At 58.3% G+C, this 27,074-nt stretch overlaps 2 protein-coding genes across 21 annotated transcripts in view; one reads left to right on the forward strand and one right to left on the reverse strand.

Moving 5' to 3' along the window:
- LOC123931087 (BTG3 associated nuclear protein) overlaps positions 1-12,712 on the reverse strand; it is a 100,707-nt gene extending 87,995 nt beyond the window's left edge. For 4 of the 5 annotated variants that reach the window (XM_045987835.1, XM_045987834.1, XM_045987830.1 and 1 more), the window contains exon 1: positions 11,237-11,564. In XM_045987835.1, coding sequence (XP_045843791.1) covers positions 11,237-11,260 — 24 coding nt within the window. In that variant the 5' untranslated portion in view covers positions 11,261-11,564. Of the gene's footprint in view, positions 1-11,236; positions 11,565-12,442 lie in introns of those variants that run through there. The other variant, XM_045987832.1, reaches the window with a different exon arrangement.
- Positions 12,713-22,071: 9,359 nt separating this feature from the next.
- The window catches only part of CA5A (carbonic anhydrase 5A), a 28,198-nt gene continuing 23,195 nt past the window's right edge, over positions 22,072-27,074 (forward strand). For 11 of the 16 annotated variants that reach the window (XR_006816260.1, XM_045988432.1, XM_045988434.1 and 8 more), the window contains exons 1-3: positions 22,072-22,301; positions 24,938-25,135; positions 26,395-26,583. Coding sequence is in view for 15 of the 16 variants with exons in the window: in XM_045988432.1 (XP_045844388.1) it covers positions 22,145-22,301; positions 24,938-25,135; positions 26,395-26,583 (544 nt within the window). In the remaining variant the exon portion in view is untranslated. The remainder of the gene's footprint in view (positions 22,302-24,937; positions 25,136-26,394; positions 26,584-27,074) is intronic. The other 5 variants (XM_045988433.1, XM_045988435.1, XM_045988436.1 and 2 more) reach the window with 5 other exon arrangements.

Consider the following 27,074-nt stretch of genomic DNA (forward strand, 5'->3'; position numbering starts at 1 on the left):
CCCGACGGGCAGGAGGAGGGCTTGTCCTCGAGGCCACGCGCCACTCGGAAAGCCAGACGCCTGCTTTCCACGAACTTCCCGCTGGTCACACTGAGTGTTAAAGGGGCGTGTACTCGCAGGTTGAGACTCAATGGAATAGATGTTACTGCTGCGTCAGGGACATTCTTAGGTGAAAATGGCTTGTTTTATAAGGACCCAACTGCAGCCTGGGGCCTTGGCCTCAGGTGTGGCCTGGCGGCCGCAGCTTCTCCACATCAACCCCGCACCTTCGGCGCAAGCACCGGCACACCATCTTCTGATCATTAGGAAAACCGGCCTCACAGGCCCCCGGCAAGTTCCCAAGACCCGGCGCGGGCTCCTCGGACCCCAATCTGACAGCCACTCCTCTCGGTGTCCCATCTCCTGCGTGACTGGCAGTGAATTTCAGGTAACTTCTGCTACGAAATGCAAACCATCAAAGCAATTACAAGCAACTTTCACTTGATTTACCAACTGCCAAAGACAAACGTGAGCACACCCGAGACGCCGCAGCGGGGAGAAGCGCAGGTGCTCACCGCCACAGCCCCGACTGCAAGGCCCCGTGTCAACGGTGCGTCGTCGCTCACTCGGTAAGCACCTCCCCCGACAACAGAAACCACCACCTGCCCCCAAGAGGCGGGAGCACCGTACTGGGCACCCGACTGCAGGCTTCAAGGCCTCAGCCTGATGTCTTATCTCCGGGAGGAGTTTCTAGAAGCCTCTGTGAACTTTCACACATTAAGTGACCTTCTTGCATTCATTCACGCGCCCTTCCAAAGTAGCCACTGGGCGCTGCGGTCGACCATCACCATGAGGGAGGAGAGCGTCACCCACCCTGAAGGTGCTTGCTAGCACGGTGCGTGCAGGGACGAGCGGGACCTACTGCTTCGCAGGAGCAGGGAACAGGCCCAGCTCAGGGACCGCTGGCCGAGGCTGCTGGAGATCTGGGGGAGTCGGCAGAAGGCAAGAACGAAGGTGTTAGAGGTTCAGGTCTCCAGGGCAGGGCCCTTGAAAAGCCCACGGCATAAAGCTAGCAGAAGCCTGGGGCACCTGGGCGACTCAGTCGGTCGGGCATCTGCCTTCGGCTCAGGCCATGATCCCAGGGTCCTGGGATCAAGCCCTGCGTCAGGGTCCCTGCTCAGTGGGGTCTGCTTCTCCCTCTCCCCCTGCTGGCGTTCCCTCTCTCCCTGTGTCTCTCTTAGTCAAATAAATACATAAAATCTTTAAAAAAAAAAAAAAAACTAGCAGGTCTGCGCTCAGTGATCTAAGCCTAAGAAGCCCTGTCCGATGCCACAAGGTCCCAGGGGGCAGGGGCAGTGGGGAGGGTGGCGGGATCATCAGCCATAAACGATTTCGGGGGACACTTAAACATGGACAGTATCCTCGGAGACACTATTACTCTTTTTTAGGTATGGTTACATGAAAGGATGCTCTTAAACAAGGACAGTATCTTCGGGGACACTAGTACTCTTTTTTTAGGTATGGGTACGTGAACGGACGCTCCTGCTCTCAGGACACGAGGACCCAAGCACTTAGCGGTGAGATATGGCGAGCTCTGCAACTTATTTTCGAAAGCTGAAAAAAAACACAGGTTGCCAAAAACTAACAAAACGTGTAGTTCTCACAGTATTTCAAGCTTTTTCATTATGACTTGTAGTGCTGATCTGAGATCAGTGATTATGATTCACTGAAAGCAGCGAGACGAGCAGCACGTTTTAGCAATGACGTAGCTCCGAGATCAGGCAGGTGCGGGGTCTCGCTCCGCGCACTGCTCCGGCGGCGGGTCAGCGGCAGTGCGTGCAAACCCCTGCTGCGCCGGGCACGCCGGGAAACCCGGGGACTCGCAGGACTCACGCTACTGCGCCCTCACTTCGCTGCAGAGGTACGGGGCCAGACCCCACATCTCCAAGGTGTGCCCGGACACGCCGAGGCCGCAGCGACCCGCAACACCAGCCCCCTGCGGGCGGAGATGGAGGCCCCACCCCCGTGAACTCGCTGCTCTCCTCCAGCAACTGTCCTCTAGACTAAGGGGAGGAGAGGCGGCACAGAACCACGGACCCCACAGAAGCCGCTCGTCCCGAGGGGCCAGGCAGTGGCTGCAGGGCTCCCTGCCGGGGCGGCGTGCGCTGCTCGCCGTGGGGAAAACCCGGTACAGAAGAACAACGCAATCTACTCTGCGGCATCGCCGGTAAAAGGCCCTAAGGAAAGGTTTAGGAAAGAACAAAAATAATAAAACCCGCCAATCCCCTGGGTTGTCCCCCAGCTACCACCACATCCCTCCTGCGCCCAAGCCCTCAAGCGCGTTCTGGAACTCTCCCCCAAACCGTTCACAAACAGCGTGTCTTCCCTCTCCCTCCGAATCCCAGACACCCAGTACGGTTTCCAAAGCCACCGTCAGACCGGAGCTGCTCTCCGGGGGCGCAGAGAAGAGCCTGGCAGCAACCCCCTTTCGTGGCACACACAAGTGAGGCACCGAGGGGCAGCAGCACACTCACAGTGCGCAGCGAAAATGCGAGACACGGCCCTTCCCCGGAGAGAGCGAGTATCAGAGCTAACGCCTGTCCAGGACGGCTGCAGGGACAGTGGCCTGGTGCACGCTGGCCAGTTCCCCCCAGCAGAGACACAGGTCATCGTGGTTCTTGCACTTCAAATAAACGTGTCCTTCACAAGTATGGGCAAGCTTCTGCCTAGCAAGTTACCAGTTTAAAATGCCTCCAAGTTCCTGGCCAGTTCTAAAATCCAAGACTCTGGGATGTGGAAATCCGACCAGAGTGCCCTGAAGACACGGGGTAGGGACGGGGGGTTGGCAGAGCACGTCCCCGCGACCGTGTCCTGCTAACTGTGCCGACACGGCGTCCACCCTCCTCCCTGGTGTCTGCGCCTGCGCAACCGGCCATCTCTTTTGGCGCCCTCCAGAAACAAATCCTTTCATCGCCCATCTGCCTCTCCTGCTTAATGCCACGTACTGCGAAGCCTGGGGAGGAGAGCGGTCATCAGTCCAAGGAGAAGGATACCACAGTGTACTAACCTCCTTTTTCCACTCGCAATTTCACAGAAACCAAACAAAACAACTAGCGGGTGCCAAGATGTTAAGGCGGTTTGGGATCCTAACCAGGCAACATAAAAACCAAAGAAGATTAACTCCCAACTTGAGCAGTCATTAACGTAAGTGACAGTGACAGGTGACAGATGCTGGGACAATTCTAGAAGTTTCTGATCCCCACAACGTGGCAAGGAAGTGCGACCTCTCAGAGGCAGGGCTGACAACCAGCGAGAACTCGTTAATATGATCCACAACAGAACACAAAGTCCAGGAAGACTGGCGAAGGTCATGCCAGGGACACCGGCTGACCGGGCACAGCCCTCACACGGGCTCGCTGGTGGCAGACGCAGCCCATGCCCCAATCACGGTGGGGGCCCAGGGATCTCAGTTTATGGTCTCGGTACTAGATACGGCCTCCTGGCAGTTGTACTCAAGGTCATGATTCTCGCTATGCAGTCAGAACTTAGTCATGGGAAACAGCACAAAGAAAGAAGCCGCACGTGGGACCCCAAATTAGCTGGATCGGGTCTAAGACTGAAAGAGGGTCCACGCAGTCCAAACGCCATGTAAAGCATCTAGTGTGATTCTGCACAGCCATGTGGTCATCCAATGTCCTCATCCAACTAGCTGGCCTTTCTCTTAGCTCCAGAACACCAGGAAGCCTGTGTGAACTGGGACGGGGACTCGGGAGTCCGGGCTGCAGAGGGCAAGAAGGACAGAAGCCCGGTGAACGCTGAGCTACCGGCTTCCCGGATGTGCCCATCTGCACACCCCGCCCCCCCCCCCAGCCCCGACAGCCCCGCCAGTGGGGCTGGGGCTGCCCTACCCTGGAGCGGACGCTGAAGGGTCTGCCCTGAGCCAAAGAGCCAGAACAAGGTGCTCCGGGTCTCAGACCCCAACACTCCCCCTCCTTGAAACCAGCCCACGCCACGTAAGGCAGTCCTGTCGGCGACAGAGCTGCGATGCGTCTTAGAGAGGACGAGCCCACCCGCACACAGAAGCGTGAAGACCCCCGGCCGCAGCGTGGAACGGGAGCCCACTCCGGAGTCGGAGCCACACCCTGAGCTGAGCAAGCCGGACTCCAGGCACGAATTAAGACAAGGAAGGCAACGCAGGGGCCTGAAACGGTTTGCTAGGGGGAGCTAAGATAATTTCGGGATGAAACGTACTTTTAAATTTTAAGAAAATCTATTTGCTGACCAAAAAAATTTCCTTTGTTAAAGACACAGGACATGGGGTGCCTGGGTGGCTCAGTCGGTTAAGCATTTGCCTTTGGCTCAGGCCACGATAGCAGGGTCCTGGGAAGGAGCCCCCCACTCTCCCCCGCCCCCGCTCCTCCCCTGCTCGCTCTCTCAGTCTCAAATAAAATCTAAAAGCAAAACAAACAACAAAACACACGACGTAACTTACTTGGGCATCAGAGGTGTTTTCACCGTAGCCCCGTAACCACCTTTCAAGGTGTTAATTTTCAGTTCAGGAACCCAAAACATCTAGACTCTGATCAAAAACAAACAAAACAAGAACAGGTCCAGGTCCAGCACTGAGCAGGTTCCCTCGGAAATAACTTTCCTAGCCCAACACGGTTATGCACGCTTGAGGACAACCTTAGTAAACTTTAAGTTCAAAAAGGCTTTAAAAAATACCTTTAAAAAAATAAATCTAGCAGGTGACGGTACGTAAGGTCATATTCACTTCTGGTCCAAATGCTAGGACGTGCCCCTCACGCTGCACGCACCCCTACGACTGACGGTCTGAGGCTCCGGAAAGAGCGAGCATTCTCACTACTGACCGTCTTCCCGTTTCTAATCCGAAGCGCAGAAGGAAATGGTTATTCAACGTGGTTTTTGTCAACAATAAATTCCCACATTTGATTTTACTAAGACGTGTCATTTGTAACGAGTGTGGGCCTAATCTCTGATCCTACGGGCCAGGGCAAATATTCTGGGGGAAAAGCAGGTTCACCCACGCGTAGAAGAGTCCGCTTTTCTTTCACCGTAAGGACGTTGTTGGGGCAAGAAGTAAAATCTGAGCTAGCTCCGCTGCTCAGATAACAGCTATGTGAATGACAAATTTCCAATTTCAGTAATTGTGTTGTGGTTACACAAAAGAATACCCCTGTTGATAGGAAACCGCTACTTAAGGACTTAAGAGTAAAGGGGCATCACATCTCACACCGTGCGGGGGAAAAAAATACACACATAAACAGAGGAGAGGAAATCAATCAAGTATAAAACAGAACATGTGAGAACGGAGAGGGCTGTCCCAACTCTTTGTACCGTTCCTGCAAATTCGAAGCCTGAAACACCCAGCTCCGACGGAGAGAAGAGGGTTTTCTCCACAGAACAGCGCTGGGGACAGAGGGAAGCTTTCTGATCCCAAGGGGCCTCCGACACGCCCACTTCCACTTCAGAGACGCCGCCACGGGATGCTGCCTTTCCGGGCAGATTTCCCGAAAAACGGACTCGAGGCTTCTGCCCCGTGCGCCCCGTGCCTTCTGCGGCGGGCGAGGCGGTCCCCGCGGACCTCCCCCGGGGCAGCCCAGTCTCAGCGTGGGTCAGGAGCGCGATGGTGCCAGTGGACGGCAGCGCGGCTGTGACTGAGGACGGCCCCGTGAGCGGCCCCTGGCACCAGTTCTAGTGGCCTCGCCATGTCGCGGTCACCGAGCCCCCAACTCGGAGTTCTCCAACCTGCACGAGCATTCGGGGTCTGGGCGCGGGGGCGCACCAACCACAGCCCAGGAGCCCAACCCTGTGCCTTCTGGAGTCGCCGCGCTGCACGACGGCTGCACGCATCCTGGCTCCCACCCTCCGGGGCAGAGCTGGGCAGTCGGGACAGAGACGCCAACGCCAAAAACATTCCCTCATCCTGCCCTTTACGGAAAAGCTTTATGCACTTCTGCCCTAGCGCTCCCAAGCGTGGAGTGGTATTTGTGGCATCTTCAGACCTTGAAACTGCCTCGAGGCCAAGATCAAGAAACTCGGACCCATCTCTGTGGAAGGGTCATCCTGGGCTCCGGAAAGACGTGTCTGCCCTGTGACAGGACCGGGACATGCCTCCGGGTCTTCGCCGGCTGCTCCTCTGCCTCGTTCGCTGGATGGACAGACTTCGGATTCCTACCGTGGCGGGTCCACGGAAATCCCAACCAGGCAAGGCACGCTTGCGGAGTTCCGAACAACCCCCCGGAGGACTCCAGAAGCCAGCCTCCCGGCACTCCGTACGAGCAGCCGGTGCCTGCCGTCATCGTGCGCCGGTCGCCCCTTCTGTCTCCCTTTCTCCTCCCTAACACAGCATGATCGCATTTTACATCGATCTGAATTACACAACTCTAAAATAACACATTAAGCCCTCACTTGGCAAAAAACGTGAAAATCAGTTGAATGTCATAAATTGTAAAAATCCATAAAATGTTTAATTGCAAAAGGAGAAGACCAAGTCACTACCAACAGCTGTGACGACTTTTAGCAGGAAACAGGACACTCGGCCTTCTCTGACCAATTCAGTCTGAGAAACCGTGGGGATGAATCACGGCGGGCATCTTCGGGGCAGCGTGGCGCAGCGCTTGGGTCCCGCCACAAGAGCTCACCCCACGCAGCACGGGGCAGCGGCAGACAGGCGCCTGACATCCACCCACCGGCAGCATCACAGGTGACAGCAGCCCGCGTCTGTCTGTCCTGCTCTGCGAAGCGAAGACACCCAGGGCTCTGACCACACCCAGGGACCACTGGACCCCCCGGGAGTGCCGCCAGGGCACATCACCAAGTTTTCATGGGCAGTTTCAGTCAAACCCCCTTCCGGTGATTTCATGATTTTCTACCTTGTGAAAAGAGGAAAAATCAGTACAGACCACAAGCAGCGTGTTTTGAAGCACAGAAAGTCCGTCTTTATTACTGAACAGTTGGTCAGTACAGGGTTCTGCCCACAGGTGCTCAGGCCCAGTCTGACTGGTTCGCCACGGGCCCGCTTTCCCGACCGTGCACCCACCTGCTCGCCGGGCTGCCATCCCCCCCGGGGGCCCCTGTCCAACCCACCGTCGCTCGCCGTGCCCCGCGGGTGCCCCCCTCCTAAAGGCTAGTACGGAATCACCCGGGAAAGGAAACAGCGTCCACTTCCACACGAACCCCCCTCCACCTACCTACTTCGCACGCGGCTGAACTAAAGCGCGCTCAGCTCTGCCTTCTGCTGGCCGGACGTCCTCCGTCCATCGCTTCTACGCCGTAAGCAATCTGACCCCGCAGGTTACTACTGACCACCACCGCCTCTCCCTTCCACTGTGACGCTCAGTCGCAAAGCTAATGTGACTGGCCACCCCAGCACAGAGGTAGATGGTCAAGCATTTAACCAAATCGGACAGTTCTTGGCCATGGGCAGAAGTAAAAGGTGCAGGGGCATCTGAGAGGCTCAGTGGGTTAAACCTCTTCCTTCAGCTCAGGTCATGATCCCAGGGTCCTGGGATCCCAGGGTCCCACATCGGGCTCTCTGCTCAGCGGGAACCTGCTTCCTCCTCTCTCTCTGCCTGACTCTTTGCCTACTTGTGATCTCTCTCTGTCAAATAAAATCTTAAAAAAAAAAAAGGGGGGGGGGGGCGCCTGGGTGGCTCAGTGGATTAAGCCGCTGCCTTCGGCTCAGGTTATGATCTCGGGGTCCTGGGATCGAGTCCCGCATCGGGCTCTCTGCTCCGCAGGGAGCCTGCTTCCTCCTCTCTCTGCCTGCCTCTCTGCCTACTTGTGATCTCTCTCTGTCAAATAAATAAATAAAAAATCTTTAAAAAAAAAAAAAAGGGTGCAGAAAAATTAATTCAAAATTTCATTTCATGTGATGTTACAGAATTTGGAGCCTACGACCTGCTTGTGGCTTGAGAGTTAACGTTCCCATCTCGTGTCAAATCAAGAACGGCCACATGTCTCAATCCACGGGAGGCTCCAGGGGCTGACCCCACGCTCCGCCTCCCCTGAAAGCGAGGATGAGGCCGGCAGTCCTCACTGCTGCACCGGGGGTGAGGAGTCAAGAACTTCCTCTGGGCGGGGCGGGGGGGGGGGACCATCCAGCCACAGTCCTGGTCAAGCAACAGAGCCAGAAGGCAAGGCGAAAGCAGCACGAGCTATCAGCTGAAGCTCTGATTTTTAACTGGCGTCACAGCCTGCGCGAGACCAAACTGGACAACCTAAGGGTGAAGTATTTCATCACGACCCTGAAAAGCAGGGGTCGCTGCGGACTCGAATTCTCGGGGACCGGCTAAACGAGCTCTCGGCACTGGACCCCAACAAGGAAACAAGTGCAGTTTTTTACAAAAACCAACCACAGTCACGGGATCCGCTCACTGCCTGCTCTCCAATTCCCCAGCCCTCCTCCTCACACCCCAGAAAAATGAACGTTTCTGAGCGGTTCAGAGTCCTCGAGTGAACACGCCATCGTGTGATCTTGTTTTTCCGACCATCATGTACGTGACGTCAGAGAACACAACGGCGTTTATTCACCTGTTATACGAGGACTTTCTAAAGCTTTTACCTGAGTCAATCTCACTGAAAACATTAATGTGTATTTCCCTCCAGGAGCTTCTTCAAAAAAAGAAAACGTTTCCTTTCCCAGATCCAAACGGCTGAACTGGTAAAGCTCTCAGGACGGGACTATGGGCACGCCCTCGTGTCTCAGGTTATCAACTGGGGCACGTGACATCACAGGTGTTATCACTGGTGACGTTAAGGAGGCGATGTTTCCACTGTGGAGTTACCATTTTTCCCTTTGTAATTGACAAATATCTGGGAGAGAGACTCTGGGGCTATGTAAGTATCAGAGATTGGAGGAGACTTCAGGAGACATGACAATTAAATGCGGAGTGGGATCCTGGATTAAATCCTGAAACAGAAAAAGGGTATTAATGGAAAACTTCCGAAAGTCAGTCAGGTCTGTAGTTTGGTTAGCAGCAGTGTGGATGCTAACTTGCTGATCTGTAGGCTATCTGGTTATGTGAGAACGCAGCACTACCGGAAGTGGGTGACGGGAACAGGGAGGTTTTCTGAACTATTTCTGCAACATTTCTGTGAATCTAAAATTACTGCAAAAGGAAAAGTTTACAAAGCTGCAGATTCTGATTCCACATGTCTGGTGGGGGCCTGAGAGTTTGCCTTTTCCTCGAAACGCCCAGCGATGGCGCGGTCATTGTGCGGGCCCTGCTAGATCCCGACAGATGCGGGGACATATTTCACTGTGCACAGTCTTCAAAGGTCATCAACTAAAACGCACAAGACTTCACTTCAAGTGTAACTCCTGCTTAAGTAGAAGCGATCCTGAAGTCTGGCACACTGAAGCGCTATCCTCACGTGACACGGCACGAGAGGCTGGTGTGCCAAGGCGACCTCCAGTCTGAACCGACCTTTGCGACTTGTGTCTACGGCTGGCCTTCCAGGGCTGAGCTGGCCCTGCTGCAAGGCTGCGGAGCCAGAACCGCCAGCAGGAACACAGGACATCCGCCCGCACTGCAACGCAGAGACGGCCACGGGGACAGTGGTCAGGCCACCCACTCCACCGCGGAAGGCATCCATTACCAAGGCCGCAGGGCAGCAGGAGAGCAGAAGGACAAGAACCAGAATGACGAGAATGGGCTCAGGAATTCCTCCTGCTCCCAAGAGCAAACGGCCACAAAGCTGACTTCTGTTCATTCCACGAAGGTAACTTGTAATTGCATATAATAAACCCACAAGAAAGAAAATAAGACACAAGATACTTTGCAAATTTCTGGGAGACTCGAAGCAGCTCATGAGGGCCAAGGAAACCACTACGTGGAGCACACAGGAGTGGTACGGCCAAAGGTGGGCTCTAAGCCTGATGCAGGCCAGGGCACTCCGCAGAGCGTGGTCTGCGCCTGCTCCCGGAAGCTGGATGCGGGCACAGAAGAGCTGTCCGAGAACCCTGCCTACTCCAGGCAGACCAGCCCCAAATCGGAGGCGTCTTTCTTAAGCTCTAAGACCCAGAGGAAAAGGCTCTGCAACCTGGCCCCTGAAATCCCACACGGTGACAAGCTCCCGGTCACCTGACGGGAGACACGTTTTCAAGATCAGCCCCACAGACTCGGAGCTCTCTGCCCACTTCCTCTTGCCTTAAACAGCAATAATTAGCAACATTTAAGGAGTATTTGCCATGTGAAGTACGAAGCCAGGATTTCTAAGAAGATGGCGACAGGGACACTAGAAGATATAAGAATGCAAGGAACAAAAGAAACAAAAAAGTCCTTTCGGTAGCCTCAAAGTCAAGAAGATAATGCATTCATAATACAAGCAGCTACCGCGGAAAACAAAACAGACAAAATGAGCTCCCGATGGTCTTCCATGGCGGAAAGGAAACGCTTAGAACAGCACTGGGAGATAAACGAAGCCCTCTCCCCAAAATGAGAAAGATGTGACCGAAGTGGGTAAAATAAGAGATTCAGGGGGTCAGTCCAAGCCGTCCAACGTCAGAATGCCAGAAAGAATAAATCCAGAAGAAATTCCTCGACGGATGCAAGAGAATGCCGCAGGGCTTCGGGGCAAGCCCTCAGAGCACGTGCAGGGGGACCCCACACCCAGGGCACTGTGAGAACGTCCTCACAGCAAGCAGGGTCCCGAGGTCACCGGAAAGGACTGAAGCACTGAACCTGGAGACCGACAAAGCCAAGACTGGAACACGGAGTCCTGAACGGACTTGGACGCACAGTAAAGAAAAGTGCCCGCGAACCTGGGCTAGAAAAAGAGGACTGGGGAGAAGAGGCAGGTCGGAGAGCCCGGACGTTACCCCCGAGAACGTGAAACCAGGTGAAGAGTCCCGGGGAGCAACATGCAGGGACAGCCGGGCCAGCACCGGGCAGAAAAGACCTTCCTCCGCCGTGAAGCAGCAGCACTGGCCGACTTGGAACAAGGGAGTCCCCGAAGCCGGTGGGTTAGGGACAGTGGAGCGAGACAGAGAGAAGGAAGTCATCCTGCAGCGGCAACGTCACCGACGCGGCAATGGGACAGGGCCGCCGCACTGGTCCGGCTCCGGTGGACAAAAAGACTAAGTCCGTGTGGCCGGCGGCTGCCCAGACCAGGCTCTCCTGGCCCTGCCGCACCGCCACCGGGAAGCTCTCCACGCCTGCGTGTTTCTCAGAAAACAGACCGCACACCGAGTTCCAGCCCTCGGCCCCGTGTGTCCTGGACGTGTCCTCACCTGTGTGGGTCCCCGGGGCCTCATCTACGACGCGGGGCAGTCTGCGAGGCCCGGGGTCCCGGGGATGACAGCGCTGGGGTGACCAGCAGCCCGGGCCGCCGCACTGACCCCCTCGTTAGAAACCCACAGCCGAGGGACGCGGACACAACCCCACGTCCCGCGGACACTTGCTTCGACTGCAGGCACAGGCCCGGGGCGCCCGGCAGGAGGGCTCACCCGCGGGCTGTCCGGTCGCCCCGCGCCAGCACCCGCGCCCGCGGGCCCCACGGCGGAAGGCCGAAGCGCTGGGGCCGTGCGCCGGGCTGCCCGCCCTCGCTGGAGGACCACTGCACCCCCCGCCGGCGGGCTCCCCCGGGCCCCTGCACGACACCGCCGGCGGCCGCGGGGTGCGCTCCGGGCGGGGCGGACCGCGAGCCCCAGCCGGCCCACGTGCACGGGCCCCGCACGCGGCAGCAGCTCCGCGGGAGCGCCGGGTCTCCGGGGCGGCCCGCGCGGGCACAGCCTCGCGAGCGCTCGGATGGCGCAGGCGACACGGGCCGGCGACACGGGCCTGCACCCGGGCCAGGGCGGCGCCCGCGGCGAGCCCCGAGGCCACACTTCCGCAGCCCGCGGCCCGGGCCCTCCCCAGCCGGCACCGGGCCTGCTTCCCCCGCAGCGCTCGGCCCCCGAGGTGCGCTCCCGCCCGCCGGCTCCCCGGGCACACGCGCGGCGGAGGGCGGCCCGGCGGGGACCCCCCGCGCGGGCCTCGCTCGCAGGACGCTGTCCCCGCGCCGCGACAGGTGACAGGGGCGCCCGCCGCCGCGCGCAGCCGCCCGGCCCGGCCCCCGCCCGGCCCCCGGGGAGCGAGGCTGGCGCGCGGCCCACGGCCCGGAGCGGAGTCGGGGGCCGCCGGGGCGGGGGGAGGGCCGGGCCGCGGGGAGGGGCGGCGGGCGGGGGCGGCGGGGAGCCGCAGGGAGCGGGGACGGGGCGCGGGGGCCGGGCGCGCCGGCGGGACCGAGGCCGAGGGCGCCGGGGGGCGTCCGGGCCGAGGGCGGCGGGCCGTTGGCGGGCCGCGCAGGGCGTCCGGACGGGGGCGGCGGGCGCGGGCGCGGCGGCCGGAGGAGGGCGCAGGGAGGAGGGAGGAGGGGAGATCTCGCTCTCGCTCTCGCTCTCGCCCCGCGGGAAGGGGGAGGTGGAGACGCGACCGGCTGCGGGAGCTGCAATTACCGTGTGGGCTGCGGAATTCTCGTGGTGTTTGTCGGGGAGATGCGATAATGGCGTCCGTCCTCGCGAGAGAAGCCGCCGCTCTGCGCAGGCGCCGCGAGTCCCTCCCCGCGGCCCGCCGCCCCGCCTCGTCTGCGCAGGCTCGCCGAGCGGGGCGCGCCGGGCTCCGGGACGCGGCGAGGGGGCGGGGCCTGCCGCCGCGGGCCTCCCGCGCGCGCCTTCGCCCGCGCCGGCGAACGCCGAGCATGCGCACGCGTCCTCCCGCCGCGCCACGGTCGGGGCCTCTCGGGATCGTCCCTTCCCCGGCGCGAGCTCCGTCTTCTCGTTACCCAGTCAGAAGTCGCGTCGGCGCGGCGGGAGAGGAATGTACCATTTCTTCGGAGGCCGGATGAATAGGGAATTACCTCCCCGCGATGACTACATATCCCGGAGGGCCCTGCGCGAGCTGCGAGCGGGGCTTTCTGGGAATCGTAGTCCCCGCGCGGTCGCCGAGCCTGCCGGTATTTGTAGTCTCTCCGTACTCCGTGCTCCCGTCGGCGCCCGCGCGCGCAGCTGCTGGGACTTGTAGTTGGGAGGGAAGGGCCGCCTTTCCGGGGTCGGGGTCGGGGTCGGGGTCGGGGTCGGGTGCGGGTGGGGGGCATGGCCGGCGCGCGGGGTCCCCGGCGTCCGTCCGCACGGCCCGGCGCTGTCGCGCGCGGGCGTGTGTGTCCGTCCGTCCCCTGCGGTCGCCGTCGTCTTCCCGAACGCGCCCTGTCCTCTCCGCAGCGGGCGCGGCGCGGTCCCTGCTCCCTCCCGGCCCGGCCTGCGCCCCGCGGGCTCCGGGCCGAGTCCTCACCCGGAATCGAGTGGGGAAGGCGGTCGCGGCGCTTGTGCCACAGTCGCGGTCCTGTCGTCTGTGTTAACTCTTCACCGCGCTGCCCGCGAGGGTCAGGGAGAGGCCGGGGCCGCCCGGACCGACCCCGGCTGGTGCACCTGGCTCCGAGGACAGGAGCAGCTGGACACCGGCGCGGACAGCGGTGCGCGGAGCGCGGCTTCCTCCTGCGCCCGACGCTCCCTGCCAGGCGCTTCCTGCAAGAGCCCGTCGGGGGCTCTGGGTGGCTCCGTGGGTTCAGCGTCTGACTGTTGATTTCAGCCTCTCCGTGGATCGTGACCTCAGCGTTGCGTAACAGCCCCGCATCGGGCTCCACGTGGGGCGCCGAGCCTGCTTGAGATTCTCTCTCTGCCCCTGCCTCTGCCCCTTGGGTCTGTCTCTCTCTCCTGTCTCTGCCTCTCACAAGAAATTATTATCATTATTGTTATTGTTATTATTATTATTATATGAAATCACCGTCATCCTCTTCCAGCTCGGGTTCTGGAGTTCAGGAGACTAGTGCCCTGTCCGTGGGGGCTTGATGAGAAGACAGGCAGGTGCACTCTGGCCTGAGCGGCACCAGCAATGGGGGACCCCTTCCATCCGTGTGCCCTGGGCCTTTGCAAAAATCTCAAAGGCCCCTTCTCCAAAACCGTGTATTGCCCACTTGAAGCAAATCCTGGAATTCTGCAGAAGGGTCCTGTTCCTGAAGATGTCGCTGGGGTGGAGCAACGTCCGTCATTCATGAAACTCCCCGTCGCCCGAGAAGGGCCTAGAAAGCAGCTCCGCTGTCTACAAGAGCAGGGACACCGAGTTGGCCTGACCTGGGCTTGGAATCCAAGCGCTCCCGTGTGCAAATTCCACTGTTGAGACCTTGCGAGCCTGGACCACCTCCTCTAGAAACTGGCCTTTTAAACTCACAGCACGTGGGGAGACTGGGAGGATTCAGTGAAGCAGACTTCGTGAAGGGTTTAGCAGAGGGTCGGACTCCAGAACTCACCCTATGACTGCATGTTACATCGCCACACCATGAGCTTGGCGCACAGATCATGCCTGCTCTTGCGGAAGAACGTGAAGTTCACAAAGGTTACGTACGTCCAGGGTCGCGCGGGAGCGGCCCCACGGCCTGCAAGAGAAAGACTGCAGATGTGGTAGGAAATAACGGAACACCTTTATCAGGTTTGGGACAAGGGCAGCCCTGATCTGGTTTGCATTTTGCAAAGTCGCTCTAGCTAGAGTGTTGACAAATGAACTGGAAGTGGGCAGGAAAATTGCCACGTGGATTTGGAGGAGGCTCTGGCGGCGGGGGGCGGGGGGGTGTCCTGGCAAGAGATGACGAAGGCCTGAGCTAGGGTGCTCACAGTGGAGACCGAGATGTGGAGAAGTGGACAGTACCAAGAGGTCTCATGGGATGACATCAACAGGACTCAACCGTAAACCCAGTCCTGGGGCACGGGTGAGGGAGAGGGGCATCTGGGATGCCGCCTGGGCCTGCAAATGTGGAAAATCAGATAATGGAAGTATCATTTCCTGGGACGGGAGCTCGGGGCACCACCAGCCGCTGGCCACCACCCGTGGCTGTGGTGACGACCCTGAACAGTGTTTCTTTACATTCTGCAATTCCTCTCCTACTCCGGAACACCTTTTTCTGCTTCACACAAAAGCACCTGCTGGCAAGAGATCAGGTTAGGGGATGAGCTGGAGTCCTGGTAATAGAGCCTGTAGGACAATTCAGGGGAAATGGAAAGAAGTAGCACTCGGCTCCCATCATAGCCTCATCTCCCACCAGCATGGATCCCCCCACAGCCGCACATTCTGGTCCACCAGGAGATTTAAGGACCAGGAAATCCGTTAGCAATGTGGTGAAACAGGAGGTTCCCCATCACACCCCCTCAGCAGCAAATATTTACGAGCCATCCGTGGCTGAAGCCCTCCTGAAACAGCCCTGAGACCCAGCTCTAGCCACTTGTAACTGGTACAGAAACAGTCCCACCCAGGAACACAGAGGGAAATCAACTCACCCATAATGTGATACGCTACGTTAATAAAGTGAAAACCATGTGATCATCTCAATAGGGGCAGAAAAACCATTTGACAAAATTCAACATCCTTTTTGATAAAAACTGAACACAATGAGGGCCTTGTCTGACAAGCCCACCGCTGACATTAGACCGCATGGTGAGAGGTTGAAAGCTTGAACTCTGAGGCCAAAAACAAGACCAGGGTGTCCATTCCAGAGTCCCGGAAGTCCTAGCCAGGGATATTAGGAAGGGAAAGAAGTATGAGTCCTCCAAACCAGAAAGGAAGAAGTTAAATTGTCTCTGTCTGCAAATAACATGATCTTACACATAGAAAACCCTGAAGACCAAAAAATCTGTCCACTTATAAACAGCGTGCGAGAATCCACATGCTAACAAAGAATGATCTGAAAAAGAAATGAAGAAAACAGCCCCATTTACAATAGCATCAGGATGGCAGAGTAGTTAAGAGAGTTTAACCAAGGACGTGAAAATCTGTGCACTGAAAACGACGGACAGCGGTGGGAGAAATTGAAGAGGACACACACAGAAATGGAAGGATATCCCGCGTTTGTGGGTCAGAAGAATGAATATTGTTAAATGGTCCATACTATCCAAAACAAGCTACAACCAACCAAAACGGTTTTGCATGGCACACCTAAGAGGCGTCCTAAAGAAGGGGAGAAAATGCTCACATGCCACACATTTGATAATCAGTTCATACCCAACGTATATAAGAAGCTCGTACAACTCAATAGTGAACGAGAGAGATATTTTACAATGGACAGAGGACCTGAGTGGACGTTTTTCCAAGGAAGACACACAAGTACGTGAAACATTACTGGTCATCAGGAAAATTCAAATCAAACCTCCAGTAAGTTATCATGTCCTGTCTCTTAAAACGGCTGGTATCGGAAGCACGATTGTTGACAAGCGTCGTTGAAGGTGGGAGAGAAGAAGCGTCATGCACTGTTGGTGGGAATGCAGACGGGGACAGTCACCGTGGAAAACGGTCCGGAGGGCCCTCAGGGAACTAAGAACGACGCTCCGACATGGCAGCCGCTTCTGGGTAAATGTCCAATCGAGACAAAACAGATGTCTGAACGCTGCCGTGTCGCTCTCAGCAGGAAGACATGGAAATGGGCTAAGTGTCCCCCGACCGAGGGAAGGATGAAGAAGCTGTGGCATAGACAAAAATGGAATATCACTCAGCCACGAGAAGGAAGGACGTCCTGCCGTTTGTGACAACGGGCGCAAACCCGCAGGGCGTCACGCTGAGTGAAGTACGCCAAGCAGACCGCACGGTCTCACTTACACATAGAATCTAGAAAAGTCAAACTCAGAGAGGCAGAGAATAGAGCCGGTGGTTAGCGGAATGGGGATCTTTGGGTCACAGTGTGGAGACTTCCATCTTGAAGGTGAATGCATTTGGGGACTTGAGGTCCAGCGTGGCGACCACAGCGGACGGGGCTGCGTTGTGTCTTTGAGCGTTTCTGAGACCTCGGGTACTCTTGGCACCAGAACCACGTAACCGGGTCTGCGGCTGGAGTTGCCGGTGTACCTGTGATAACGCTTCCACGGCGTAGACGTGTTTAAAGTCGTCCTGGGGTTCGTCCATCGTACCTCAATAAAGCTGGAAAATGACTATTTCTTTAAGAAGGTTTTGCGAGATGAGGACTCTGGTCCATTGCTGCTTTGTGGCTGTGACGTCCTGTGAATCTGGGAAAGCCACCAAAACGTCCTGTGCCTCAGTTCTCCCCCTGCCCCGCAGGAAATGGGACAGTGAGACCTCACGAAAGTCACCTGTGGGTTCTCGTGCTTTTGAGCTCTGCCCGACGTGCATCCGGTCCCACCCACGCTCCTCTGTGTGGCTCCGGGCCAGTAACCTGACGTCCAGGCCCTCAGTGTCCTCGTCTGGAAAGTGGGACAGCAGACTGTACTGCACAGATTGTATCGCATCTATGCCGGGGACTTGGGTGCCACTGAGAAAGCGCTAGCCGCCGCCGCCACCGCCTGGCCCGCAGGTGCCAGTGCTGTGCCTTTGCCTAAGTCACGAAATAACCCGCTGGCGTGTCTACCGTGGCCAAACCTGCTTGACCGCTTTCCCCACCCCCTCCGTTTTTTTATAGTGCTGAAGTACACATCAGGTGAACCGGACCGCTTTCACCATTTACACGTGCGATGCCGTGGCGTCAAGCACATCCCCGCTGTTTTGCCACCCCTCGCTCATTAACTCTTTCCAGAACCTTCTCATCCTCCCCAAAGGCAGTGCATCCCCTCCTCAGTCACGCCCCCTGCCCCAGCGCCAGCCCCGCCATCCCCTCCTCTGCTTTCCCAGTCATAGACTGGCCTGTTCCGGACGCTTCGTACAAATGACATTCCGCAGCATGCGGCCCCTCGAGCCCTGCCCGTTCACTCCGCGGCACTTCGTCAGGGCGTGAGGTCCGTTGGGGCTTCGCTCTGCCGGTGCGGGGACGCTCCACAGTCGCTGGCGAGTCTGGTTTCGCTCGTGGAACTCCGCTGCTCGGTCACTGACGCGCCGGCTGCCCGCACGGCGACTGCTCCCGGGTGCTCTGCTCGGCCCCGCAGACTGATCAGGGTGTTTCTCGGCGGATGCCGCACGGCCCTGAGTACGGGCACCGCGTTCCTTTTCATCACCGAATAACTGCATGTCGTGATGCTGTTGTTCTTCTAGTCCGTTCCTCCACAGCTGAACTTTCCGGTGTTGCGGGCGCCGCTGCCGCGAACGTTTGTGTGCGGGCATCTCCAGGCTTCGTCTCTCTGCGGTGCGCACCGGGACGGAACTGCTGGGTCTCCCGCTCCCCGCAGTCTGACTTTATGGAAGACGCCGCCATCTGACTCCCTGAATGACAGGCCTCGTCGCGCTGAGGGAGCAAACGCCAACTCCTGCCTCTGAGAGGTCCACGCCGAGAAGCTCCCCAGCTCCAGCTCACCCACCTTGTGCGGCCACCTGGGAAGCGGGTGCTCTGTCCCCGGCGGGGCCATCTCGGTGGAGGCCTCCCGGGCAGAGCTGGGCCCAGCCCACTGAGCCCCGCCCAGAACGGACACGTGCGAGTTCGGTAACCGTTGTCTTCAGCCACCGCTGCTTGGAGCATCGGGTCAGGCCGCAGTAGGTAACTGGGGCATCAGCTTCCGTGCACAGTTTCTATTCCAGACCAAAAATCGCCTTGCACCGGGTACACCGTTGGAAGAGGCGGCCGGCATTTCCCTGCACAGCAGGTGCACCGGCGACGCATGTGGGCACGCCAGGCTCACGGAGAGAATGAGGTCACGGCCACATGCATCACCCCTGCCCCGCCACTCTCCAGCAAGGGAGAACTTAGACCATAGGCATCATTGCCGGGGCTCCGGGCCCTTCCCCTGGTGGATGGAGACCACAGTGCTTACTAAGTTAGGGCCCTTTGCACACAGGGGACGTGCGCACGTGCTGAGCAGAATAAAAGGACCTCACTGAGTCACGTAACTGGGAAGTTTGGAAGAGAACTTCAGGATAGAGGAGGAGGAATTGCTTGGCCGGAGCAACGCTGTGCTCTCGCTCTCGCTCTCTCTCTCCTCCTCCAGCCTTCCCAGCCCTGGGTTCAGTTTTCTCTCCATTCTTGGGCAGGATGTGAAGAAGCTTCCCAGCAGCGGCACACAGTGTGTCTCTTACCAGTTTAACGATCATCGCGGACAGACGTGCCTCTTGCCCTATGCCTGCCGCCGAGCTCCCAGAGCTAGCGCTCACCGGCCCACAAAGCTCACCTGTAGATCATTTTCTCTCTGGTCGGTGGAACCTGAGATACCTCAGTGACAGGGGTCCACTCGACCTTGGATGGCCATTCCGGCGGGGCTGGTGTCCCAAGGAGAACTCAAGTGATTATCAGAGGTGTTATCAGAGGAAAGTGGCCAGGTGTCCCGTGCCAGGCAGACACACACAGCCCTTGCCCCCAGCACTTGAGTTCCATGGCTCCCAGGAGACCCAAAAGACACGCCCGGACACGCATGAGCAGTGACGTCAACGTTGATGTCGCTCTGGTGGGGCCACTCTGTTCCTGGAGCCTCTTGATTCATATTTTCTGGGAGGAGAGGCTGTGTGTGTTTCGGCAAAGGAGGAGGAGATGTTTCCCTTGGGCTCCCAGGCAGCCATGATTCACTGGTTTTCATCTGACTCAGAATACAGTGTAATTATGCTGGGCAGGTGATGAATATCACAAAAGCCTTAACGTCCTTATGAAAAAGAGGTTTCCACTGCAAAGTGTCCCCTTGGGCTCCTCAGATCAGGAGAACAGGTTTATAAATCCATAAAATCAATAAAAGTGTGTGCCCAAAATTGCACTCTAAGAAAAACCCATGGAGAACAAAAGGAGAAGGAAAGGCACATAGAAACTTCCACATATTTTCAAGATTTTTGTCCAGTCAGGGTTTCTCCTATTTCCTCTTTTTTTTTCCCCAACTGGAATAGAATTTCTTTATGGACAGTGTCTGTGTTATTTGGGGAAGCTTAAAGTGCTCTGGAGAGCATTCGGGTGCATTTAGGGATGGATTTGAATTTCTGTCGTGTAAGAATAAAGCCCTATTGGGTGAGACCGGTGCCAAGAAACCCGAGCGGTCTCACAGAGCAGCACGCTCCGTACTTTGATCACACACTCAGCTCAGCAAAAAGCTCCTGGCGTGCCCTTGAACTCAAGTGTGTTTACGAATACATCAGACCCATGCATTGGGTATGACGGTGGTTGCTCTATGAAGCGTGTACAATGGACAATACCACCGATGAGAGAGGAAATAAAGATAGAAATCCCCATGTTTTCCTCCTCTACCTTGAAGGACAGTCTGAAATTGGCTCATGGACTGGAAGGCTTAACGAATCCAAAAATCCAGTGGGGCAGGGTTGGGGGGTTGGCTTGCAGGCTGGAAACCTGGGGAGCCTGCAGAACCCCAAGGCAGAGTGCTGGCAGAACTCTCTCCTGCTCAGGGGAAGTGTGTCTTTGTTCCAGGCTGGCCTTCGACCGATTTGGTGAGGCCCACCCACATGGGAGGAGAATCTGCTTTACTGACCGTCCACTGATTGAGGCGTTAATCACATCCAAAAAATAGCTCCACTGAAACATCCAGAATAAAGTTCAACCAAACACCTCGGCATGGCTCCATGGGACAAATTTTCTGTTCCGGCCGATAATTACAGGTCATACGGAGTCCACTGACTGTTCATGAGCAAAGTAGATACTAAAGAATTAGAAGGTGATGGGTTGGATAAACATGAGGCTTTTTGGCTCAAAATACAAGGAGAGTGGGCAAGAATAGTACGTGGTACCCTGTCTCAAGAGAGTACGTTGGCACAGTGTTGCCCATTCCAGTACATTTCTCCATTGATCCCTAGATGTCAGACCTGGGAATTCCCTTCGAAGATGTTCAGTGCAGTGTTAATTATAGACCAAAAAAAAAGTTTCTCTGTAAGGGGAGTGATTTGATAAATTATGGTATATCTTCTAATGGAATGTTCTATAGTTCAAAAACAGCAAAAAACATGGACCTAGGGGCACCTGGGGGGCTCAGTGGGTTGAGCGTCTGCCTTCAGCTCAGGTCATGATCCTGGGGTCCTGGGATCGAGCCCCCTCGGGGGGATCCTTGCTTAGCGGGGAGTCTGCTTCTCCCTCTCCCTCTGCTGCTCCCCCTGGCTTGTGCGTGCGCTCTCTCTCTCTCTGTCAAATAAATAAAATCTTTTTAAAAACTGATGCAAAAACGTGTGCATGATCATTATTGACTACATACCTATCCATGTATATACCCTTTAGGTAGGATATGATTATCTCCTGTATTAAAAACACAGCGATCTGTATGTAGGATTATTTATCATGGAAATTTCCAGAAAGTGCCAGAAGAAACTGTTACCAGCAGTTCACGCTGAGAAAGATAGAGACTCAATTTTCACCCTGGACTGGCTTCAAATATTTTCCATCATACGCCCATAAATGGCTTTTTAATGTCCTTCGACGGCAGAGACTTCAGCGTGCACCCTACTAGAGACAAATGACATTCGAGGCAGCCGTGAGGGGCGCGCAGGACAGCTGGGCCCAGCAACATCCTCTAAATAAAGCAGAGCTCTGCCGTGTGGCTGCAGGGAGGATGGGGAGACCCCAGAACCACGGGGACGGGCGGCGGGGCAGTCTACCACGGCAGGCAGAGGAGACGGCAGAGCAGCTGAGGACGGCCAAGGACACGCCGTTGAGAGCGTGCGGAATCAGCAGGGAGCCACGGACCGGCTCACCCTTGTCGGGAAGCTGTGTTCACCCCAGGCTCAGCCAGGGCTTGGAGCACGGGGCTCGGGGCACCGTGACAGAAATGCTCTATCCTAAGTGGTTCCTGGGCATCGGGGCCTTGAACCTTGACGACATCACAGTGGGGCCTTACGGACGAGGAGCCTGAGACAGAAGTCAATGAAGGAATGAATGAAGCCACCCCAGAGTGGGCCCCCAAGAAAAGGCACCCCACTCTCTACGTGCCGCTCACCTTCTTCCCGGTGCTACACTGAGCTCCCCATACTGTTCTCCTAAACCCCTGGCACGCTCTGCTGTTTACTCGATCAAAGCTCAGTGCGCTCGGGGGCTGGCCACAGCCAAGGCCGCTTGTCCCAGAGCACCCACCCCTAAGCCACACTGAACGTCACCCAGGATGCTGGGCAAGCGTGGGTTGAAATTTAACCGTCCAGGTCGGGGGGTTGGGTGAGTTTCTACACAAAGGGGTGGGCCAACCCCATCGCACCGTCATCCTGATCTGAGCGAGACCAGAGAGTAGGAGAATCACCTCTTTTTACTGGGGCCCGTGGGGAGCAGCCCCAGTATGCTAGGGACCCTGGTATTGGGCAGGAGCCTTCGGAACTCCTCTGGTTTCTCCATCTCAGTCATGCAGATGTGGGGGGCCCTCCGCGGTCGTCCACGAAGGCCAGAGCGATGGTGCTCCCAGGGTCCCTATGCACAGAGGAATCCGAGCGACGCTGGTAAGTAGATCCTGGGTTTCCCGGGATGCGGCCTGACGTTTGGCTGACGCTTTACTCTCTTCCAGGATGGGAGGCAGTCGGACCAGACCGCTTGGGCTCAGGTTCGCACTCTCCTCTCCTGTGGGCGACCTTGGGCAGTTCCCTTCACCTCAACTCCATGGAGCCCTCAGGAGGGTGAGAGTCTCAGAAGAAGACAGGTAGAAAGCGCCCCCCAAATTGAGCTGTTGTTTGGAACATCCAGCCCCGCTCCAGAACCCATCTGGCAGAGAACGTTTTTGGCAACAACGCCGTAAACAGATCATGGAACCAGCTCTGTCCACAGTTGGCCCCCCGTCGGCCGCGCCATCCTTAATGCCGGGGGACCTTGGTCTCATGCCTCTCCCTTTCTGGGTCTCAGATGTCCCCCCGTCAAAAAAAAAAAAAAAAAAAAAAGCTGGCGGTAAGGTCACTTCTGAAATAACAGCACTTTCCGGGTCTGGACGGTTGAAAGGCCTTCGGAGCCAGAAGCTCCCGAGTGTGGGCGCTCGGGACAAGTGACTCTGGCAGAGTGAGAGCGGGGACAGAGGCTTTGCTGAGCCCCAGTCTCCACACCGGTGAGAGGGGCGGACTAAGCGTCGCACGGGGTCACAGGAAGACGGCACGACAGGTATGCAAAGCCTGCCACACACCAGGCTCTCAGTGAACATGACGGAGACTTACTCAGAGCGGGTCCCCGGATGGGCAGCGGCGTCACCCCCTGGGAACTTCCCGGAGATGAAAAACCTGTGCCCCGCCCTAGACCACCCGTAAACGTCAAACGGTACAGGAAGGCCCTGCCACCTGCACCCCCTCCAACCCCAATTCCCAGAGGCCACTGCTCTGTCTCCTTGAGAGCTCAGCCTTCTGGTGCCTTCCCTCGTGCTCCTAGAATGGGTCTGCACGTTCACAAGACTTCTCCAAAAACCAAAAAGTGACCCCTCTGTGCGTGCTGCTCAGCCCCTTGGCTTCCTCTAGTCTCCACCGGCGACATCTGCAGGATCGCCCCTCGGCACTGAGCCCCGCTCTACTACGTGGTTCGACCGGGGAGGGCATCAGGCCACCTAGACCGGAATCCCCGCTGTGTGCCCCTCGGCAAGCCTCTTAACCTCCCTGGGCCCCGGTCGCATCGCCGTGAGAGGTGGGTCATCCCAGCACTTCTCTCACAGCTGCTGGACGCAGGCCTGAGGTTGGGCACGCGGAGGCTCAGAATGGCGCCGGGCACCTTGCCGATGCTGGCCCCGTGCTACCCTGTTGGGGGACTTTCGGTGGTACCCAGTCTTTAACGACTGCCAACCACATTCTCACATGTCCTCACACACGCGTGAAGGACCCAGTGACATTCCGTCTAAGTCCGACCACGCCCTGGCCTCCCGGCTACTTCCAGGCCCCCGAGGTTTTACTCCAGAGTCCACGATGCACGGAGTATATCCTGCCAAACGGAGACGGGCCTTCCTCGGTCACTGACGCTTCCGGACTAGTGTTTTGTGTACCGGAGTTTGCAGCACATTTCCCTGGGGGACGAAAAACAAGTTTGTTCCCCAACACAGTGGCCCCCCCCTTCTCCGCAGGGATCCGCTCCAGGCCCCCAGCAGGTGCACGAAAGCGCAGACGGCGTCGAACGTTACAGACACTGTTCTCTCCTGAACACCACGACGGGCAAGTTTAAGCCGACACAGCACGGGACAAACAACAGGACTTCCGACAGAGCAGAACAGCTGTCACGTAGGCTGGTAGTGAAGCCACGGGCGGCGGGTCTCTCTCCAAATGACTGCCCTGCACTCCCCTTCCGGCGGGGACGGGAGAGGATCCAGCACCCGCGAGGCCGGAAGACACGGGGTCGATGACGTAGGCACCGTGCGGGGTGTTGGGCTCTCAGGCTGGACAGTGACCGACTGTGGGGCAGAGGGAGCATCTCGGCTTCCTCCCAGCCGGGTGCCTCTGTCAGTCTCCGGGAGACGCAGGCCACGTCCATGACGTCCAGCCGCCGGCGAGGTCCACGTGCAGCACCGCTCCGCGCCAGCCTCCCTGTCGCAGGGACGGAGGCCGGGGAGGTTCACGGGGTTGTACCGTGAACGTGACGCAGTCAGGATCTGTGCCGGCTCAGGGGGCCTTTGGGGGGAGAACCAACCATGCACGACCCCAGGCTGCTGGTGCGACACTGAGTTACAGCGGGAGGCGGCTGGGACAAAGTCCAGGCTGTCGTCCTCCACGTGTCCGTGGTGAGCAGGACAAGGCCGGCGGAGAGCAGGCTGTGTCTGCAGGGCCTGGTGAGCCCTGGTTCCCGGGCCCCAAGGCGGCCCGCACGGCAGATGGCCACGGCTCTGCCCCGTGGGCGGGCACGGACTTGCTGTGACCACACCGTGACCATGACCGTGAATCAAAACCAGATCAGCGTAGCGTCAGGAAGTCGGTGCTGGCGGATGGTCGGAGTGGAGATGGACGCGGGCCTGCACACGCGGGCAGACCTTTTGGGTGGCCCAGTGGCCCCTGGGCTCCATGTCGGTCCAGTTCCAGACGGCTGTCTCCCCTAGGGGCTCGTCCGCAAGGGTCACTGCCTCCCCCGTGGGGTTAATAATTCCGAGGTCTCAGCAAGGCCTCCCTTCCTTCTCTCCGCCCAGGGCACCCCCTCTGGAAGGGCCCGGCCTCTGTGCCAGGAGGCACCCGGCAGTCCCCCGTCGACATCCGCTGGAGGGACAGCGTCTACGACCCGCAGCTGCCGCCCCTCAGGGTCGCGTACACCGCAGCCAGCTGCCTGCGCGTCTGGAACACCGGCTACTTCTTCCAGGTGGAATTCGACGACTCGGCCAAGGAATCAGGTGAGCCCAGGGCCCCGGGGAGGAGGTGGGGTGGGGGGACCTTCCCCTTCTCCTGTCCCAGCCCGAGAGCGGGGCCATGCTGGGCGGGGAAGGGGCCGGGCTTGGCTTATGCACAGTGTTTGGGGGCAAGGAGCAGAGGCGTCAGCGTTGCCGGATGGGGAGACGGTGCTCGGGGTCAGGATTAGGATGCCCACCCCTGACATTCGCCGGACGTTCCAGGGGCCGGTCAGGAAGAAAGGAGAGGCCCATAGAGACATAGTGCAGGGCACGTCACAGCAAGAACGGAGCAGGTCCGGGCGGGGGGAGAGAGGGGAGGCGGCCATGGAGCCTAAAGGCAGAGGTAGAAGAAAATTGTGCGGACGACGGGGCAAGCCATCCAGAGCCTGGTACGCTCGCCGGTTTCTGTCGCATGGACGCCCAGCTGCTGGGGGGAGGGGGAGGGGAGGGCGGGGAGGAGCGTAGGGTGTAGCAGGGAAGGGCTGGGGCAGGCAGGCAGGGAGGCCATGAGGGCGGCCCCAGGAGTCTCCCACCCCGTGGGGATCTCAGCACCCGCCAAGGGCTTCGTGTGGACCCTGCCCTCACAGGCTCCCCAGGATGCTCACCGGGTGCGGGCCGGGGGCTCTGTCGGGGTTGGGAAGGCATTTGCATCCGGACTGCTGCTGGATTGCGGCTGGGGTTCCCTCAGCACATGCCGATACCTGTGAGCCCTGTGTAGGCCAAGCGTCTGTCCTCCTGCCAGGAGCGGGGTCGGCGTCCACAACACACAACAGCAGAGGCGTCCTCCGTGACCCGCCCCCGATGAAAACCTTAGGCACAGAGGGTCTTCTGGGCGTCCCCAGGGGACATTACCTCACACGTGACATCACGACTTGTTGCTGGGCGGGGGGCAGTCCACGTGTCCCCTGTGACTCCGCAGAGAGGGCCCGGGGGCGGCCCGAGTTCCCTCCGCGACTAGCTTGTCATTTCCCCGCGATTACCCCAGCCCCGCGGGCGGCCGTGCGCGGCGTCTTGGGAGCGCTTCCAGGGAGCCTCCGCACCTGGGGACCCCCAGACCCCACCCAGTCCCAGGTCCTTTCCGGGCCAGCCCTCCGCCCATCCCCTCCCGCAAGCCCCATCATCGGACCAAGAGGTGGAGAAACGCCGAAGCCACCGCTGGAGCCTCTCAGGGCAGCTGTGCCCCAGCGGACCAGCCCCGCACCAGTAAATCTCTCCTTTTCGCTTCGGTCAGTTTGATGAATGCTTCTGGCCCTTGTTTCCAGCAGCCCTGACCCAGAAGGCCAAAAGAAGCGGCTGCGTAGAGAGAGAGGAAATGGGAAGGATACACACGTCGGGCACCGGCGGCCTCGTCCGTGCTGTCTGGCCCAGCGCGAGGCGGTGGCCGCTCTGCGAGGCCCGAGGCAGACGGAGCCCAGAGGCGGGCGGTCAGAGCTGGTGCTCGGAAACTCCAGGTCCGTGCTCCCGCATGGGACTGGCCCTTCAAACTGGCTCTGCAAACACTGGTCGATGGTTGGCGACTGGCCCTCCAGGACTTGGGGGAGCGACCGGAAACCCTTTGTAGCGTTTGCCCCTTTCCCTGGCGTAAGCACTCCCACTCGGCCGGCCTGGAGCTCCCAGCACCGTCAGATTCCAAGGGCGGCATCCTCTGACCAGGGCACGACTTCTTTTGGGGTTGCAGAAACTCCACTCAGGCTGGCGGAAGCAAGAAGAGGGACAAGCATGGGCTCAGATTCTGAGAAGTCCAGGGTGTGTCGGGGTCGGGTGGCGGGATCAGGTGGCGGGACCACCCCTGAAGGAACGGAAGGAACGGAACGGAAGTCGGGACTCCTCCCCGTGGGCTCTGCCACCCCCCTGGTGGGGTCCTCCCAGGCTGGGGGTGCCCCAAGGGGAGCCAAATGGCGCCGGCTGCTCTGGTCCCCTCCCAACTGAGTGACTGAGAGAG

The sequence above is a fragment of the Meles meles genome, chromosome 19, assembly GCF_922984935.1.
Source record: "Meles meles chromosome 19, mMelMel3.1 paternal haplotype, whole genome shotgun sequence".
NCBI lineage: Eukaryota > Metazoa > Chordata > Mammalia > Carnivora > Mustelidae > Meles > Meles meles.